Source organism: Canis lupus, chromosome 10, assembly GCF_048164855.1.
Source record: "Canis lupus baileyi chromosome 10, mCanLup2.hap1, whole genome shotgun sequence".
Taxonomy (NCBI): Eukaryota; Metazoa; Chordata; class Mammalia; order Carnivora; family Canidae; genus Canis; species Canis lupus.
In genome coordinates this window covers 57,754,463-57,770,577 of record NC_132847.1, presented here as the reverse complement: position 1 = coordinate 57,770,577, position 16,115 = coordinate 57,754,463, and the positions used below count along the sequence as shown (strand labels likewise).

The 16,115-nt window shown below is 45.0% G+C and overlaps 1 protein-coding gene and 1 non-coding gene across 3 annotated transcripts in view; one reads left to right on the top strand and one right to left on the bottom strand.

The window, feature by feature from the left end:
• Positions 1–510: 510 nt before the first annotated feature.
• The window catches only part of GALNT12 (polypeptide N-acetylgalactosaminyltransferase 12), a 38,367-nt gene continuing 22,762 nt past the window's right edge, over positions 511–16,115 (bottom strand). For both annotated transcript variants that reach the window (XM_072842076.1, XM_072842077.1), the window contains exons 5-10: positions 14,125–14,242; positions 12,551–12,727; positions 10,115–10,246; positions 4,421–4,534; positions 3,341–3,487; positions 511–938 (exon numbers count right to left, since the gene is read on the bottom strand). In XM_072842076.1, the coding sequence (XP_072698177.1) occupies positions 801–938; positions 3,341–3,487; positions 4,421–4,534; positions 10,115–10,246; positions 12,551–12,727; positions 14,125–14,242 (826 nt within the window). In that variant the 3' untranslated portion in view covers positions 511–800. The remainder of the gene's footprint in view (positions 939–3,340; positions 3,488–4,420; positions 4,535–10,114; positions 10,247–12,550; positions 12,728–14,124; positions 14,243–16,115) is intronic.
• On the top strand, positions 7,253–7,354 carry LOC140642034 (U6 spliceosomal RNA). The gene has a single exon (XR_012038616.1). It is a non-coding gene; the product is annotated as a U6 spliceosomal RNA (small nuclear RNA).

The window sequence follows — 16,115 nt, the reverse complement described above, 5'->3', positions numbered from 1 at the left end:
GTGTGATCCCGGGATCTGGGATCGAATCCCACATTGGGCTCCTGCAGGCAGCCTGCTTCTCCCTCTGCCTGTGTCTCTCATGAATAAATAAATAGATAAATAAATAAATAAATCTTAGAAAGAGAAAGAAGAAAGAAGAAAAAGAAAGAAAGAAAGAAAGAAAGAAAGAAAGAAAGAAAGAAAGAAAGAGAGAGAAAGAAAGAAAGAAAGAAAGAAGAAAGAAAGAAAAGAAAGAAAGCAAGAAAGAAAGAAAGAAAGAAAGAAAGAAAGAAAGAAAGAAAGAAGAAAATTTCAATGATATGAAATGATATGACTCAATACAAAGTTCCTAGTGTCCATCTGTCTACCCTGAGAAAAACCTAACCCAATGTTTGAGGTGTTAATCAGTTTATGCAGAGTACGCTACGTGAGTCTAATTTCCACACATGCTAGGAATCCTTGCAAATGCTGAAAACAGAATATTTAGTTTTTTGCTAGGAGTAACAGAAAGGCATGACAGTAGAACATACCTCTTGTTAGAAAAATATTTAAAGGTTTTTAATTCTCTGAATACCAAGAGTTAACATTTTATGATCACCCTTTGAAAACAGGGCACTTGGGAGCAATTTTGAAGTTTTCAAAATCAGTACAGAGCTTATTAAATCCAACATCACCTTCACAGATTGTAAAGTGACTTCCTTATCAAAGTAGAGCAGCCAGGTTTCAGGTGGGTCCGTCACTGTCGTCAGCCAAGTCTCTGCTGGGCAGAGTCCAGGGGCCTTCCGTACCTTCAGTGAGCTCCTCGGTACAGTGACACTTCATTACATGTGTTCCTTGAAGAGCCATTTCTGATGTTCTGAGTCGATGCAGTCCCGCAAAAGTGGTACGAAACTGTCACTTAACGCCTTCCTCTCAGCCTGAACGCATTTTTTGGACTGTACGTGAAATAGAGAACCATCCTACAAGAGATAACCAACACTGGATGCTTAAGAGAAAGATAAATAATTCCCCCAGAAAATATCTTTTTCCTTAAAATGTGTTCTTAAGAGCTCAGGTGATTTTTGTCATTTCAGAGATAGTTTACTGAGCGCTAAGTGTCTGCCCTGTGCTAAGGGGACCCAGGACCACACGTGCATAGGGAAGGCCAGGTGGGTAACAGGTGCGCAGGCTCGCCTCTCCTGGAAGCTCCGCACCAGGGTCTCCAACTCCACGGTCAGGCCTGGTGGCGCCACCTGCTGGCTGCTCTGGGGACCTGTCAGACCCTCGGTCTCATTCCTACCTGTTACCTTCAGGGAAATCAGGATCAAAGATCCTTCATTAACCTCTCTCACTTCCCTTAGGTCAACTAATTCCATCCCTGGTGATGTCTTTATCTTAGATTTTTTTAAATTTCATTTATTTATTTATGAGAGACACAGAGAGAGGCAGAGACATAGGAAAAGAGAGAAGCAGACTCCTTGTGGGGAGCCTCATGTGGGACTTGATCTCGGGACTCCAGGATCATGACCTGAGCCAAAGACAGGTGGCTCAACCACTGAGCCACCCAGGTGCTCAGATTTTTAAATGTAGAATCAGGAAACTTGGCTGTAGTCCCAGATCGGCCAGAGAACAGCTGGGTGAGGAGGCACGTCACCTGCGAGGACACGGGTTCTACAGGGACCGTGCCAATTTCCACAATCCCAAAAGATCACAGTCCTCTTTAATGCCTCCCTCTTCTCTTCTTTTTCCCAACTGTTGCTGGCTGCAGCAAGTCTCTCCCCAGTCCCATAGTTTGTCTTTTCCCTCCACCTCTCTCTGCTGAAGCTGTACACCCCCAGGGAACTTAATCGTGGCCAAGGAGCAAATGGACACTACAAGTGATGTACCTGTTCTACGGAGAGAGAAACTTTGGGAATAAAATTATATGTAGAAGAATCTCAAAAATCTTAACCTTTGGGGATCCCTGGGTGGCCCAGTGGTTGAGCATCTGCCTTTGGCCCAGGGCGTGATCCTGGAGACCCAGGATCAAGTCCCACATCGGGCTCCCTGCATGGAGCCTGCTTCTCCCTCTGCCTATGTCTCTGCTTCTCTCTCTGTGTGTCTCTCATGAATAAATAAATAAAATCTTAAAAAAAAAACAATAAAATCTTAACCTTCAAAACACTTAAAGGAGCTCGCAAGCTGCCTTCAGAGTACCATGAAAGGAAATGATTAAGTACAGCATCCCTTTTCCTCCCCTTCCAAGGAAACTTACTTTTCCTTAAATGGAAAATCTAAGATAAAATTTTAATGACATTTCAAACCAATTTTACGATTTCTAGCTTTCATTACTATTCCTTAAGGACTTACAAACAGGTTCTTGTTAGAAGAAAGAAGAGAAGGGGCCAGGGGTGGGGGTGGCAGAGAAACAGACCTGGGGAGTCTTCCCTCTTGTTTTTTATATCATGGATAGCACCATGGTGCAAGGCTTGTCCAGGAGCCTGCAGATTTCACTGCTAACCGTAATACTGTCTACAGGAAAATGTACTCCAGCTTCTAATCATACTTAGAATTAACCCATTTATAAGCAACAGAGACCAATCCTTCCATCCCTGGGGGGCAGGTTGGGAAAGAAAGCTTCCTATGGAGATAAAAGAGAACTAATTTTTTTCTTTTGAATTATTTTCTTTGGATTTCTTCCCTGCTTTTTAGTGAGTCAAAGGATTTGACAGATTCACGAGCCCCCTTACAGCTTATAACAAGTGTGGTGGGGCTAGCCTTTCAGGCCTGAAATAATACCCAGTCCCACACTTGATCTTAGCCAAAAGGCCAAGAGCGATAATACCCAGTTCCAAATCAACAATAACTTCTGATGGAGAGCCAACTCCCTCAGAGAGATGTTTTCTTAGTGATTATCCTGCAAGTAACAATTGATCTCTGCAGAGCCTCGTGGTTTCCGAGGATATTTCTGCTTCACATCTAATCCGCACTAGGGGTGGACAGGCTGCTACTACTGTTCCCATTTTACAGCTGGGAAAGACGAGGCCTTAAGAAATGGAGTAGCTTTTACCCGGGTCTAAGCTCACATCCTTACACTTTGGCTATTTGTTTCACTCATTTAAACCCCATTTCATCTTCAAATGTGTTTGCAACAGCTCGTCTTTCCATTACTGTGGCTACAGGTCTCGGGAGGGTGGGACTACTGGAGGGAAGCCAAAGCACTACTGATGCCTGGTGCTGATGCTGGATGCTGGACTCCAACCACGCTGGGGGAAGCCCCTGGTCTCCCCGTATGTGGCCACATCCCCAAGACAAGGACTATGCCAGGGGGCATGCTTTACTTTCACTCCCCCTTGGTGGCCCACGGGCCGACAGCAAGGAAGGCAGGAGACAGCTCGCTTACCTCTTGCAAGATGAACTTCTGATTCTCTGGGGTGATCTCCTGGCAGAGATGCATGACGAGAACATCCGTTCCTGCATCCACAGCGATGCAGGCCTCTGGCTGGTGGGTGTTATAGCGTATTTCATTCTGGGACGTGTACTCAAAAAACTAAAAACAGAGAGGCCAACGAGCACCAGTTACTCTCTGATGTGGAAAGACGGAAATCGCTGGACAGGAACCTGAGGAGACTCCAGGCTAGAAGAAACTCAAATCGCACCCCTTTGTCTAGGTGTCTGACACCTCGTCTCCTATTTCCCCCATGGGGCCTGTCCTGATGGTTTATCTCCCTTCCTGGGCTGGGATCCTGTTCCAGTCTACAGACCTTCGAGGACTTGCTCCCCTGCTCAGCCTGAAGCTCAGCACTTCACCCAGACAGGCCTGCCCAGGCCACCAGCAATTGCCCTAAACACTGCTTTGCATGGCACTGTGCATCCAAACGTATAATTCTGTTTAAGCATTCATTCTAAGGAAGTTATTTGAAATACAGATCTATTGCTTTTTTTCTTCTTTTTTTTTTTTCTGACAAGAAGTCAGTGGCAGGGTTACATACAATCACAAAGACAGGCAGGCAGGGACTCAGTTATAACTAAATAGTAATATAGCCGTATAAAGGATTATTAAGAGGCCATTAGAACTGATATTCTCAAAGGATGTCTAATAACACATGAAAAGTATGATGAAGTAGAAATAATGGGATAGAAAACATATAGACATTATGATAATAACTATATAAAACAATAATCCAAAGGCCTTGCCTACAAAAAGATGGAAAATAAGTATGTCTTCATTCTAATAGCAGTTGCTGGGTCCTGTCATTTTTTTACTGCTTCTATTTTTTTGTATTTTCCAAATGTTCTGCAATAAGCATATATTACCTCGATAATGCAAAAAAAAATCAAATGTTTAATTTTTTTTAAACAGAGAGATTTCCCCCTCATTTCCCTCTTCAAAGACCCATACCAATAGCCCTTGAGAAAAGATCCTCCTGCTGCCTGCTGCCCTTGGCCCAGGAATGTGAAGCTATAGAGAAGCAGCACCTACCTGGTTCTGACCCATTCCATGACAGATGTACAGAAGGACCTGGTATCCCACGACCTGGTTTTCATTGGGTGGGTTGTAGTCAAAGCAGTAATCTTTCAGTCCTTTGTTCTGGAGCTAAACAAAACATAAAGGTGGCATTTTGGTCCAGGTCCCGATTTATATGTAACACAGATCCCACCCCAGGCTCTGAGGGTAATCACTCCATCGGAGAGGAGTGCCTGCTTTAAGAACTGGACTCAATGGGCAGCCCGGGTGGCCCAGCGGTTTAGCACCACCTTCAGCCCAGGGCCTGATCCTGGAGACTCGGGATCGAGTCCCACGTCAGGCTCCCTGAATGGAGCCTGCTTCTCCCTCTGCCTCTCTCTCTCTCTCTGTTTCTCATGAATAAATAAATAAAATCTTAAAAAAAAAAACTGGACTCAATGGTAATAGCCTCTTACATTTTGAGTTTTGAAAACGCTTTCCCAGTCTATACTATAGGCAAGAATCATAACCTCAGTTTTCAGATGATAAATCTGAGTTGCAGAGAGTTTAACTCTTTTAAAAATATATTTTATTTATTTATTTGAGAGAGAGAGCACAAGGGGAGGGAAGGACAGAGAGAGAGGGAGAAGCAGACTCCCTACTGAGCAGGGAGCCCAGGACCCTGGGATCAAGATCTAGCAGAAGGCAGACACTTAACCTCTTAACCACTTAAGAGCCGAGTTACTCAGGTGTCCCAAGTTTAATTCTGTATGGCCTGAAAGCTTCTATCTCTCCAGTTCTCATTAGTGGAGCCTTATTGCTGCACTAGTCCAAGTATAACTGAGTTGTTGCCTCACACATGCACCTAGGCCTCCTGCGAGTGTGCAACTGCAAAAAGATATCCAGACTGAGAGACTCACCATGCCCCAGATCAGAAGTCCACCATTCTAGACCACAAGAACAACATAATACAGAGCCAATGCCTTGCCCAAGGTCACACAAGTGCAGACACCTGTGTCTGAATCCAGGCCCCCAGCTCCAAATTCAGTGCTCTCCCCATGACTCAACACTACCTAATCTAATATCATCTCTAAGGTACCTTTTAGATCTAAAATGCTTCAAACATTCTAAGAGCAAAAAACCACGCTCCATCATCTTCCCTTTCAAAAGCCTCTAACAAAAGACACATAACTTTCCAAATCCCTTTCTGGAGAGTTCAAAGACTCCCTCAATGAACTCTGTGTGAACCCCACTCTTGCCCTGGCTCTTGTCTACCCTTGACTAGTCTGTTCCTGAAGATAAGATGCAGCCATATAGAAAGAAGGTTGCACAATCCACTAGCTTATAAAGCATAGACTTCCGTGTTCTTGAAGTCTCTGCTTTGTGAAGGAATCTGGGAACAGGAGATGTTTAAAATAATCAGAGCATCTCAGATTTGGAAGGGCTCAAATGTCATCTAGCAAAGTCTTGACCACCAAAGGACCTTGATCTTAAATGAGCTCCCTATGTTCAGAAAGATTTGAAAAGAAACCGCAAAAACATTAAAAGAGGTGGGAACCTCTAAAGATGAAAACTGAGATGAACTAAGGTAGCTGTATCAAGTTGGTGAGGTGTAGAAAAAAATGATATTAAATGACTTTAGAACATTCCGTTTTTTAGAACATCCCATATTTGATTACATTTCCTTAGTGAATTATGTTCTATAAACAAACAGATCTGCAAAGAAATCTTAAACTTCATTCAGTATTACACTGTCAATGGCAATGATGTGTGATTACTTTGAAACTACTTTAAATATAGTTTAAGATAAAGCAAATAAATAATATGCTAATATTTTTTGAAATTAAGATTTTCAGCATAAGAAAAAAGAAATATAAGTATAATATTAAAGAAGAAAAATTTTGTGAGATTGCATTTGAGTTTGAGCATGAGCTCATGATTTGTTTCTCAAAGATATGCAGTTCCTTTCTCTGCTTTCTGAAAAACTATAGTTCCATGCCCTCTCACATGGTCCCCACTGTTCACACGTGGCCACCAGGCACCTGAAATGTGATTAAGTCCACACTGAGATATGCTGTAAGTATAAAATACACAGTAGATTTCAAGATTCAGTATGCACTCAATAAATTTTTACAACAACTACCTGTTGAAATGATGATATTGGGGATATATTGAATTAGATAAAATGTATTATAAACTTCACTTGCTCATTTTAAAAATACGGTTTCTAAAAAATATTCCACTACTTATATGGCTAGCATTATGTTTCTGTTGTAGAGCGTGCTCTAGAGACAAAGACCACTGCTGGCATCCAGACTGTAGGCTCTGACCACTCTTCCCCACTCAAAGGGTCAGGGCTTCTGGGAGGGATGGCAGCAAATGTAGAAGATGAGTGTGGCCAGAATCAAGGAAAGAACAAAATATAAAGAGTCAAGATCACAGAAGCCAAAATAAAGAGATTTTCACTAGCCAAAGATGGGTAACCCAGTTAAGACAAACAACAACAACAACAAATGCACAACAGACTAATTGATCGAAGCACACTGGTCATATAAAAACCCCACTGGTTTACAGTGATGCTCAAGAAAAGAAAAAGCCAAAAAGCAAATGAGCCAACAAACAAAAACAACCCATTCAGTACAATTGGAGGCAGTTAGAGTGCCAACTCTTACTCTGAAAACAGGCAAATAGAAAAGACTTAAAAATGTGTTGTGCCCTTTCTGAATGAACTCAATTTCATGGACACCCAAATGTCCTGGTTAACAAGGGAATGTCCTTCTTTACAGAAGAATCTCAGCTAATAAAGCAGAAGAAATGAAAGCACTAGAAAGAGCACCATTTGGCAATGCCATTTAAAATATGGGTCTAGGGCTCGCTTCAGCAGCACATATGCTAAAACTGGAATGATATGGAGATCAGCATGGCCTCTGCACAAGGATGACATTTCTCTGTGAAGCCTTCCATATTTAAAAAGAAAAAAAAAAGAAATACAAGTTTAGGTAAATGATTATCAACAGCCACCAAAAAAACACAAGAGAGAAGACTGAGGTGACCCCTGATAGCCTGTCCAGGAGAGGCTCCTTGGACCCACTGATCAATCTTATCACCCGAGGCAGGACAACCAGAGGTGAGGTGCTCCTGCTATGACACAAGAGGAGCACAGAGCACGCCCATGAAGTGTTCTCGCCATAAACAGTTGATTCCAACTCCAATCAGACCTTTAGACCTAATTTCCATTTTCAGAACTATGGGTGAGAGAAGCACAATTTAAAAGACACCACAGGGAACCAATTATGTAACTCCAAGGGTGAGATGCTCTACGGGACAACAGATGCTGTTTTTCCAACAAGTATTCGCAAAAGGGCAGAAAATAAAGGGAAGAAATAGGAAGTTATTAACTTATTGATTTATTGTTAATAAGTTATTATTTTGGGTTTTGCTATTTGTGTTGGTGACTTCACTGTTCAAGTTATTAATAACAAAGACAAGACAAAAGACCTTAGGCCTTAGATGAAAGAGTCACGGGAGGAAAGACATGGCAGCCAAACACAACAGGTGGACTGGATTTGGATCCCAGTTGGAATGAGCCAACCACCCCAAGAAAGATGTGAAAAATCGGGCAGATCTGAGTAAAGAGGAGGTAGTAAAGGATATGAAGAAATGACAGCTCATTTGATTGTGTGTGATAATGGTCTGTGGTTCTGTAAGACAATGTCCATACAGACATGCAGGTGGCAGTGAACAGGACTGAAATGACAGGATGCCTGGACAAAGAAAAATATGAGAGGATGGAACAGAGGAGACAGAGAGCAAGACAGGCAAAATCATGATAATTCTAGAATCTCGGGGTCAGGGTTCCTTATACCATTTTCTCTGCTTGAACATTTTCAAGTGAAAATGGAATTTGCTGCATTAATGGTCTGCTTTGTATTTATTTTGTATGTGTATTTAATGTCCATCTCCCTAACTTCTAGAAGGTGGGATAGTGGTTGTCCTTTTGCCATCAAAACTCTGATGCCCAGGGCAGTGCCTAGCACAGGGTAAATTCCATGTAAATATTAAAGTCGGAATATTCTGAAAGTTCTTGATACTCTTGAGGAGCACAAATACGTTGAGTAAGTGAAAATTTCATCAAAAGAGGCGGAGATTTAAAAACAATCAAGAGACCCTGCATATTAGGGAGATCGTTGTTGATGGTGTTTACTTTTTTTTTTTTTTTTTTAAGATGCCTGAAGATGTAATTGGTTCTGATTTAGTTCATAGTTGTGGAGAACTTCTGTTCCATGCAATGTGCTCAGAATTCTCTCTCTCTCGCTCTCTTTTTAAAGTTTCAGGGATAGAGTTTAGTGATTCATCAGTTGTATACAACACCCAGTGCTCATTCCATCACATGCCCTCCTTAATGCCCATCACCCGGTTACCACATCCCCCCACCCACCTCCCCTCCAGCGACCCTCCATTTGTTTCCTATGATTAAGAGTCTCTTATAGAATCTCTCCTTCTGTTTTCATCTTACTTTATTTTTCCTTCCCTTCCCCTATGTTCTTGTTTTGTTTCTCAACTTCCACATGAGTGAAATCATATGGTATCTGTCTTTCTTTGATTGACTTATTTTGCTTAGCATAATATCCTCTAGGTCGTCCATCCACGTTGCAAATGGCAAGATTTCATTCTTTCTGATGGCTGAGTAATATTCTATTGTACATATATGCCACATCTTCTTTATCCATTCATCTGTGGATGGACATCAGGGTTCTTTCCATAGTTGGGCTATTGTGGACATTGCTGCTATAAACATTGGGGTGCAAGTGCCCCTTCGAATCACTGTTTGTATCTGGATAAATACCCAGTAGTGCAATTGCTTGCTGGGTCACTGGGTAGCCCTATTTTTAACTTCTTGAGAAACTTCCACACTATCTTCCAGAGTGGCTGCACCAGTTTGCATTCCCACCAACCAGTGTAAGAGGGTTCCCCTTTCTTTGCATCCTCGCCAACATCTGTTGTTTCCTAGGATTTTGATGGATTCCTATCTTACATCTAGATCTTTGATCCATTTTGAGCTTATTTTTGTGTATAGTGTAAGAAAGTGGTCCAGTTTCATTCTTCTGCATGTGGCTGCCCAATTTTCCCAACACTATTTGTTGAAGAGACTGTCTTTTCTCCATTGAATATTCTTTCTGCTTTGTCAAAGATGAGTTGAACATAGAACATCCTGCTTTGTATCTATCAAAGGCTTCCAGAATGGAATACGGGCACCTCTGATCAACAAGACACAGCAGAGGAGACCTCCCTAAGTTGGTGTAGTTCCTCCCAAGAGCCTAGGCACTGGACATTTTAGTTGACTTCATCCCAGAAACATTTCTTTCAGGTTCTTTGAAATAACTTAAGTGGTTCTTCTTCCTCCACTACTGTCTTTATGAATCCCTGAGTTGGGAATTATTAACTGGTCCAGGCATTGAAGCCTGACAATTGGACATGGAAGCAAAAAGTAAGCCTAAGTTTCCTCATCTATAATACGAGACTTATACTCACCAATTTGGAGACGGCTTCTAGTGCTGACATTCTGGACCCAAGGTCCAAATGTGGGGAGAAGGAAAGACAGTGCATGAATGTGGGGAGGGGAGGGGCCACGAGGAAGGCTAGTAGTCCCTCGCCAAGGGGCCTTCCCCAGCCAGGAGTTGTTGATCAGGAACCCCCTGCCTACCAGGGGCAGGGGCCCGCCTCGCTCACCATCCCGAAGAAGCCAGGCCTGTCTTCAGGCACGTGCAATTCTGGGTACACGTTCTCCAAGAACCACCTGAAGTCCTTACACTGGAGCTTTGCACGGAGCTGCTTCCTCTCTGTCACATCCCCAAAGGGTTCCTGAGAAAACAGCAAAAACGGTGAGTCCCTGAGGGTCACATACCTCCTATCAAAGTCCCATCTCCACGGATGCTCCCCTATTCAACAGCGTTTAAAGGACGCAATGTGTCTGGTGATGAAGTCAGGGAGCTGCAGCGCCCTGGGGCTGCACTGGATCCTTGGTCCCGGGGATTGGTGAGTGCATGATCACAGAGCAGCGAACGGAGCACGTACCCCATGACGTTCTGAATTACTGTTGACCCCTGAGCATTCACTTTCAAACAAGGTTAAGTAGCCTCGATGTAATCACACTCACAGACCTTATGTGCTCAATATACTGAAGTCTGAATCTATACTTAACAGTGGTAAGCACAAAACGCTGTGAGGGTAAGTACTTGTGAAAGGTTAGTTTTCTGGACAAAACCAATGATTCAGAACTTCCAAATAGCTGAATAAAAGCAAGCATCTGTTTAGCATGGCCACAGGAGCAATGCCAAGTGCTGACATATGACTGTCCCTGCACTATAATGTTAAAGCAGTTTACTTTGGGGCACCTGGGGGGCTCAGTCGGTTGGGCATCTGCCTTTGGCTCAGGTCATGATCCTGCGGTCCTACGATTGAGCCCAGAGTTGGGCTCCCTGCTCAGCGGCGAGACTGCTTCTCTCTCTTCCCACTACTTGTGCTCTCTCTTATCTTTCTCCCTCTCTCTCACATAAATAAATAAAATCTTAAAAAAGTATTAAAATTTGACAAGCTAAATATTTAAACAAAATGGTTATGATAGGAAAACATCTGAGCTAACTTTCAGATTTTTTTACTTAAATTTCCCAGTGGTTCCTTCTTTGGGGAGTCATGGTGCCCTCATCTTCAATCAAATTCCCATTTTAACATTCAGCCCAGGCATCCAGATAAAAAAGGTGTACAAGGTGGCCTTCTAAACAGGTTATTCTTTGGGAACCCTCGGGAAGAGGAACTGTGGCTTCTAGAGTGGGTAATGGGAAGGAATAGATATTTCCACCCTGCAGCCTTGGACAGGACAGAAAAGCAACAGACCCTGGCACCTAGAGGCAGAGGGGCCAAGGGGTGGCCAGGAGCAGGTCTGCAGGAGGGCACATGCCCCAGGCTCAGCTCTGCGTGATTCGCCCACAAGGCCCTGGACAAAAATCTCTCAACTTCAGTTCTGTCACCTAAAAAATGAGAACTTCATAGCTACCCTGAAGGGCTGCTGGAAGAATTCAGAAAAAGAGATTTTCTTGGTGGCTGGAAAAGAGAGGCTTTAGAGCACACCTCATCTTGCCAAGTGGCCCTCTTAGTTATGCAGATGCAGGGTGGGTGTTCTGTCCCGGGGCCTGCAGAGCTGGCCAGTGCAGAGGCAGTGCACCTATCTGAAGTTTATTTGGAACCCTAAAATCAAGACCTGTGGTTGCACACCTTTGTCGTCATTCGCAAACATGCAGAGAGCGGCCAAAAATCAGAGTCACCCAGTGTGACAGTCCTAACAGAGGTCATGACTCAGGTCCCATACTGTCACCAAGTGTCCTGTTCACGCTCTGTCTCGTGCCCCGTTTTTTGGGTTTTGCTGTTTGTGTTGGTGACTTCACTGTTCAAAAGCCCCCCAAGCACCATGCTGGAGGGCTCCCTAGAGTTCCTAGGTGTGAAAAGGCTGCGCTGTGTCTGATGGAGAAAATACACGAGTTAGACAGGCCCCATTCAGGCACATGTCATGGTGGTATTGGCCACGAGTCCAATGTAAAGGATCAACAATATATCCTTCATCACGTCTTTCAACAGAAATACACACAAACCAAGTTATGTCTTTTTTTTAAAAATTTTATTTATTCATGAGAGACAGAGAGGCAGAGACACAGGCAGAGGGAGAAGTGGGCTCCCCACAGGGAGCCCAATGTGGGACTCAATCCCAGGACTTCAGGATCACGGCCTGAGCCGAAGGCAGATGCTCAACCACTTGAGCCACCCAGGCGTCCCAAAACCAAGTTATGCCTTGCTCAGTTGGCAAAAATGTCAACCTGCGAGAGGCATGCAGGGAGCTAGCCCTGTAGTCCTGGGTTCAGCAGTCTGGAATTCAGGGTTGGCAATGACTGCACAGACTGTAATTACTGTGAATAATGAGAATCAACTGTGTGTATTATTATTATAAGTAGAAGAATAAAGTTTTCCCACACTGGTATCAGGAGTGCCCAATTTATTCTCTATCTCTGGAACCATAGGTCCGCTATGGTGGGGAGGCCAGACTCAGCTGCTTTTGTTTGATGAGGCCAGCCGGGGTGCAGGCCAGCCGGGGTGCAGGCGGGCCAGGGAACTCACCAAGCGGGCATGGGGGTTGCGATGGTAGTAGAGCTCCTTAAAGTCATCCATCCACACTTCAGCTGCTCGGACGCTGTTGGCCAGAGCCTTGTTGCGGGAGTAGGGAGCTTGCTTGGGGAAAACGTGGCCAACGTGAGAGCACGGGTGTGTCTCCAGGGTCCCACCACATTGCCAGATCTGTGCACAGATTAGGGAGGAGGCCGGTGGGTGAATTGGGGGGTGAGCGCTGGCCTACAATGCCCGCAGCAGGCAGACTGGGCACACAGATGACATGAGGAACACTGCCAGGGCCTGGCCCTCCATGGGGCAGGAGGCCACCTCCCTGGCACACACCGAACACAGATGCAGCCCAAGAGCAAGGACACAGCCCCGAAGACAAATAAGCCATCGAAAGCAAGACCCCAATGTCCATGCACTAAAGCTCATGCACTTGACTCACAGGAACACCCATAGCTGACCTCAGTGGGGACCCCTTTACTCATTATGTAAAACACAGGCTCATTACCTGGTCTCCTAGCCACAGAAGATAGGAAAGCAGCAAGGAAGGAGAGAGGTTTGGAAGGGGGAAAGGAAGAGCTTCTAGAGGCAGGCAGAGCAGCCTGACACCTAGGGAAGAGGCAGAAAGACCATTAAGAGCACACCCCGAACCTCAACCTCAGGCTGAGTTGTCTGAGACCATTTCACGCTGGGGCAGATGGCCACGAACACCCCACTGTCCCCAGGATGTGTGACAGGGGAAAGTATCTGGTACTTAGAATGGAAGTGGGTGAGTTTTCCGTGGAGGGCCAATTCGTATTTACTAACCCTGTCTAAGCAGGAAACCACATAAAATATTGTTGAAATTTATAATTTTCTATTAAAAAGTACAGATATTGACGTAGATTTTTGATACATAAAATGCAAGATTTGGGAAAACCCACCGAAATGCTAGAGGTCTCTCAAAGGGACATCTGTGTACCACATGCAGCAAATTAGTAGGTGGGCTGGTCCCAAAAAGCAGGTTCCTGGTCCCGACCAAAAATCTATCAAACCTGACTTTCTGGTGACAGTACCTGTAAGTCTGCCTTTTTGGCAAGTCTCCCTAATGATTCTGACGCGTGGCAAAGTTTGAAAGTCCCTGTGCTAAAGAGGGTACTTCGTAAGTAATTCAGCAAATCAAGGTTCCAAGAGATGGGATCGGGAGGCAGGGGCCTGTGTTTTAGCCCAGTCTCTGCCACTCACTGTTTGGGTGACCTGGACCCTGTTACCTCCCTCTCTGGGACCCAGTCCTGTCCTGTGGCAGCACGAGAATAGAACTAGGTGACTTGTAAGGCCCTCCCCTGCCCCAAATCTGTGAAAAGTACATTTTTTTAGAAAGTTCAAATAAGAAGACAAAGATGTCTATAGGATGTGTGCATCACTACTCTATCATCTTTCAGGACCGTTAGATACAATCTACCAACATGGAGGAAAAATCTACCAGGTTCTCCTGGCAAATCCTATTATGCTCTGAGAGAGAAGGAGAGGGGGAGAAAGAGAAAGAGAGAGAGAGAACAGGTTAAGAATAAGACCAAAGAAAAGACTGGAATACTTACCCTAAAAGAGAATTCCAGGTTTTCTCCGCCCCAAACTTCCATTCCTGTATCATAAGACCCCAGATATTCAAAATATTTCTTACTCACAGCAAACAGCCCTCCAGCCATCGTTGGAGACCTGGAAGAGAGTGATAACCAGATTGCAACGTGAGCGCAGGAACTCATCACAGTTGAACTCCTGCCCACCCATCTCTAGGCACAGCCTGTGTTCCTGCCCTGGGCCAGGGGCTATGCCGGGCCTGGAGGCATAGATGTGTCCCCACAGTCCCTGCCCTGGGGAAGCTCACAGACATCTCAACACACACTGTGCGTGAGATGACTCAGCTCAAGGTGGGGTCCTTGCGCACACATGAGAAGTCATGCGGCAAGTGAGGGAGGGTTCGGCCTGAAGAATACAGGGGAGTTGGCACAGAAGGGGAATGGGATGGTTCTCCAAGAAGACACCAGCATGAGCAAAGGCCTGAGGGTGAGAGAGAATCTCATACTTCTAGATGCATAGATAACAAGGAGAGTCAAGAAGAGAGATGTGCTCCCCAAGATGATGGCTAGTGCTGGGCTGCGGTGGCCTTGGCCATGCAACCACAGCGCGAGCACAGACGCCCTTAGGGCGGCTGAAAGCACATAAGGCAACGCCATCATCTTAAATCTCCCCCAAGGCCCGTTCCTCCCCTGCATGAGTGGCCACCCCTGCACCCCAGGCTGCCAGCTTTGGCCTGCTTCTTCTGCTTCTGTTTTCTCCCCATGAGGTTCCTGTAGAACCAGTACTGGCTCCAGAAAGGGTCCAAGGCTTCCATCCTACCACAGCAGAAAGCTGGAAAGGTCAACACACCCAGAGATGCAGACTCAAAAGGATGCATTCAGAAATGGAGAACCACATATCAAGAGCCTAACTGTTTTAAAATTGTAAGATCTTCCAGGAGCACTTCTGGGCCTTGGCAATGTATTGGCTTAGCCTGTGTTCCAAGCTCTGGGCCAATGAGAAAAGGGCAACAAGACTCCTTGTGGAAGGGAAGGCTCTAGACTACAAAGCACTTCCATGAGTGTTCACCCTAAAATTCTAGAAGTAGGCAGGGTGGATATGCCTGTATCTATTTCACAGGTGAGGAAACTGAGGCCCAGGGATATTACAGGAAGGGAAGGGGAGCTGGCCATAACATCCCTGAGCACATATGTGTGTATGGGGGGGAATCACGAGAGTTCGTGTCAGCCTCCCAAGCTGAATATGTGACCCTGGATAGGATCCTTCCTACTCTGAGCCTCAGTTTACAAATCTGTTCGGTGAAATGTTGGGAAGGATCTCCTTCAGGACACCTACAGAAGCCTGGGCATCATTCAATCTCTCCCTTCCCCATTCTCATTCGGTCTCTCTCTGTTTTTCCACAGCAGCATTTCTGGAGTCCCCACTTTCCCTCCATCTTCCCCTGCACCATCCTTCCTGACTGGAAGACTACAACACCTCCTAATGATGTCCCTGCCCCCTGCCCCACCCCTGCAGGCCCCTCATCACATTGCATCCAGCAATCTTTATTTTTTATTTTTTTATTTTTTTTATTTTTTTCCAGCAATCTTTAAAGACTGCAACAGGCAATGGTCATTTCCCAGCCCCAATCCCTTCAATGGCTCTACCCTCTCAGGGTAAAGTCCCAAGCCCTGTCCTTGGCCTTCCAGACTGGACATGCCTTGGCCCCATTCATCTCTCATCCCCCATTTCTCAACCAATGTCTCCACAGGCATTTCCCTCTAGTCACCAGTGGGTCATCTCAAGGTCAGAACTCAGGTGGCAGATTCAGAAGCCCATCTGCCAAACATGAGTGCAGACCGAAGACACCATTTCCAAATCAATACACCAGCAATATAGCTGATGTCTGACCTCCATCTGCCTGACTCCTATTATCTGCCTCCCATTTGATCCTGAACTTGGAAGGGGAGGAAGAAGCCATACTATTAACTTCTAACACCTCAAAGAATGAGAGCAACTGATCCCTCTTTGA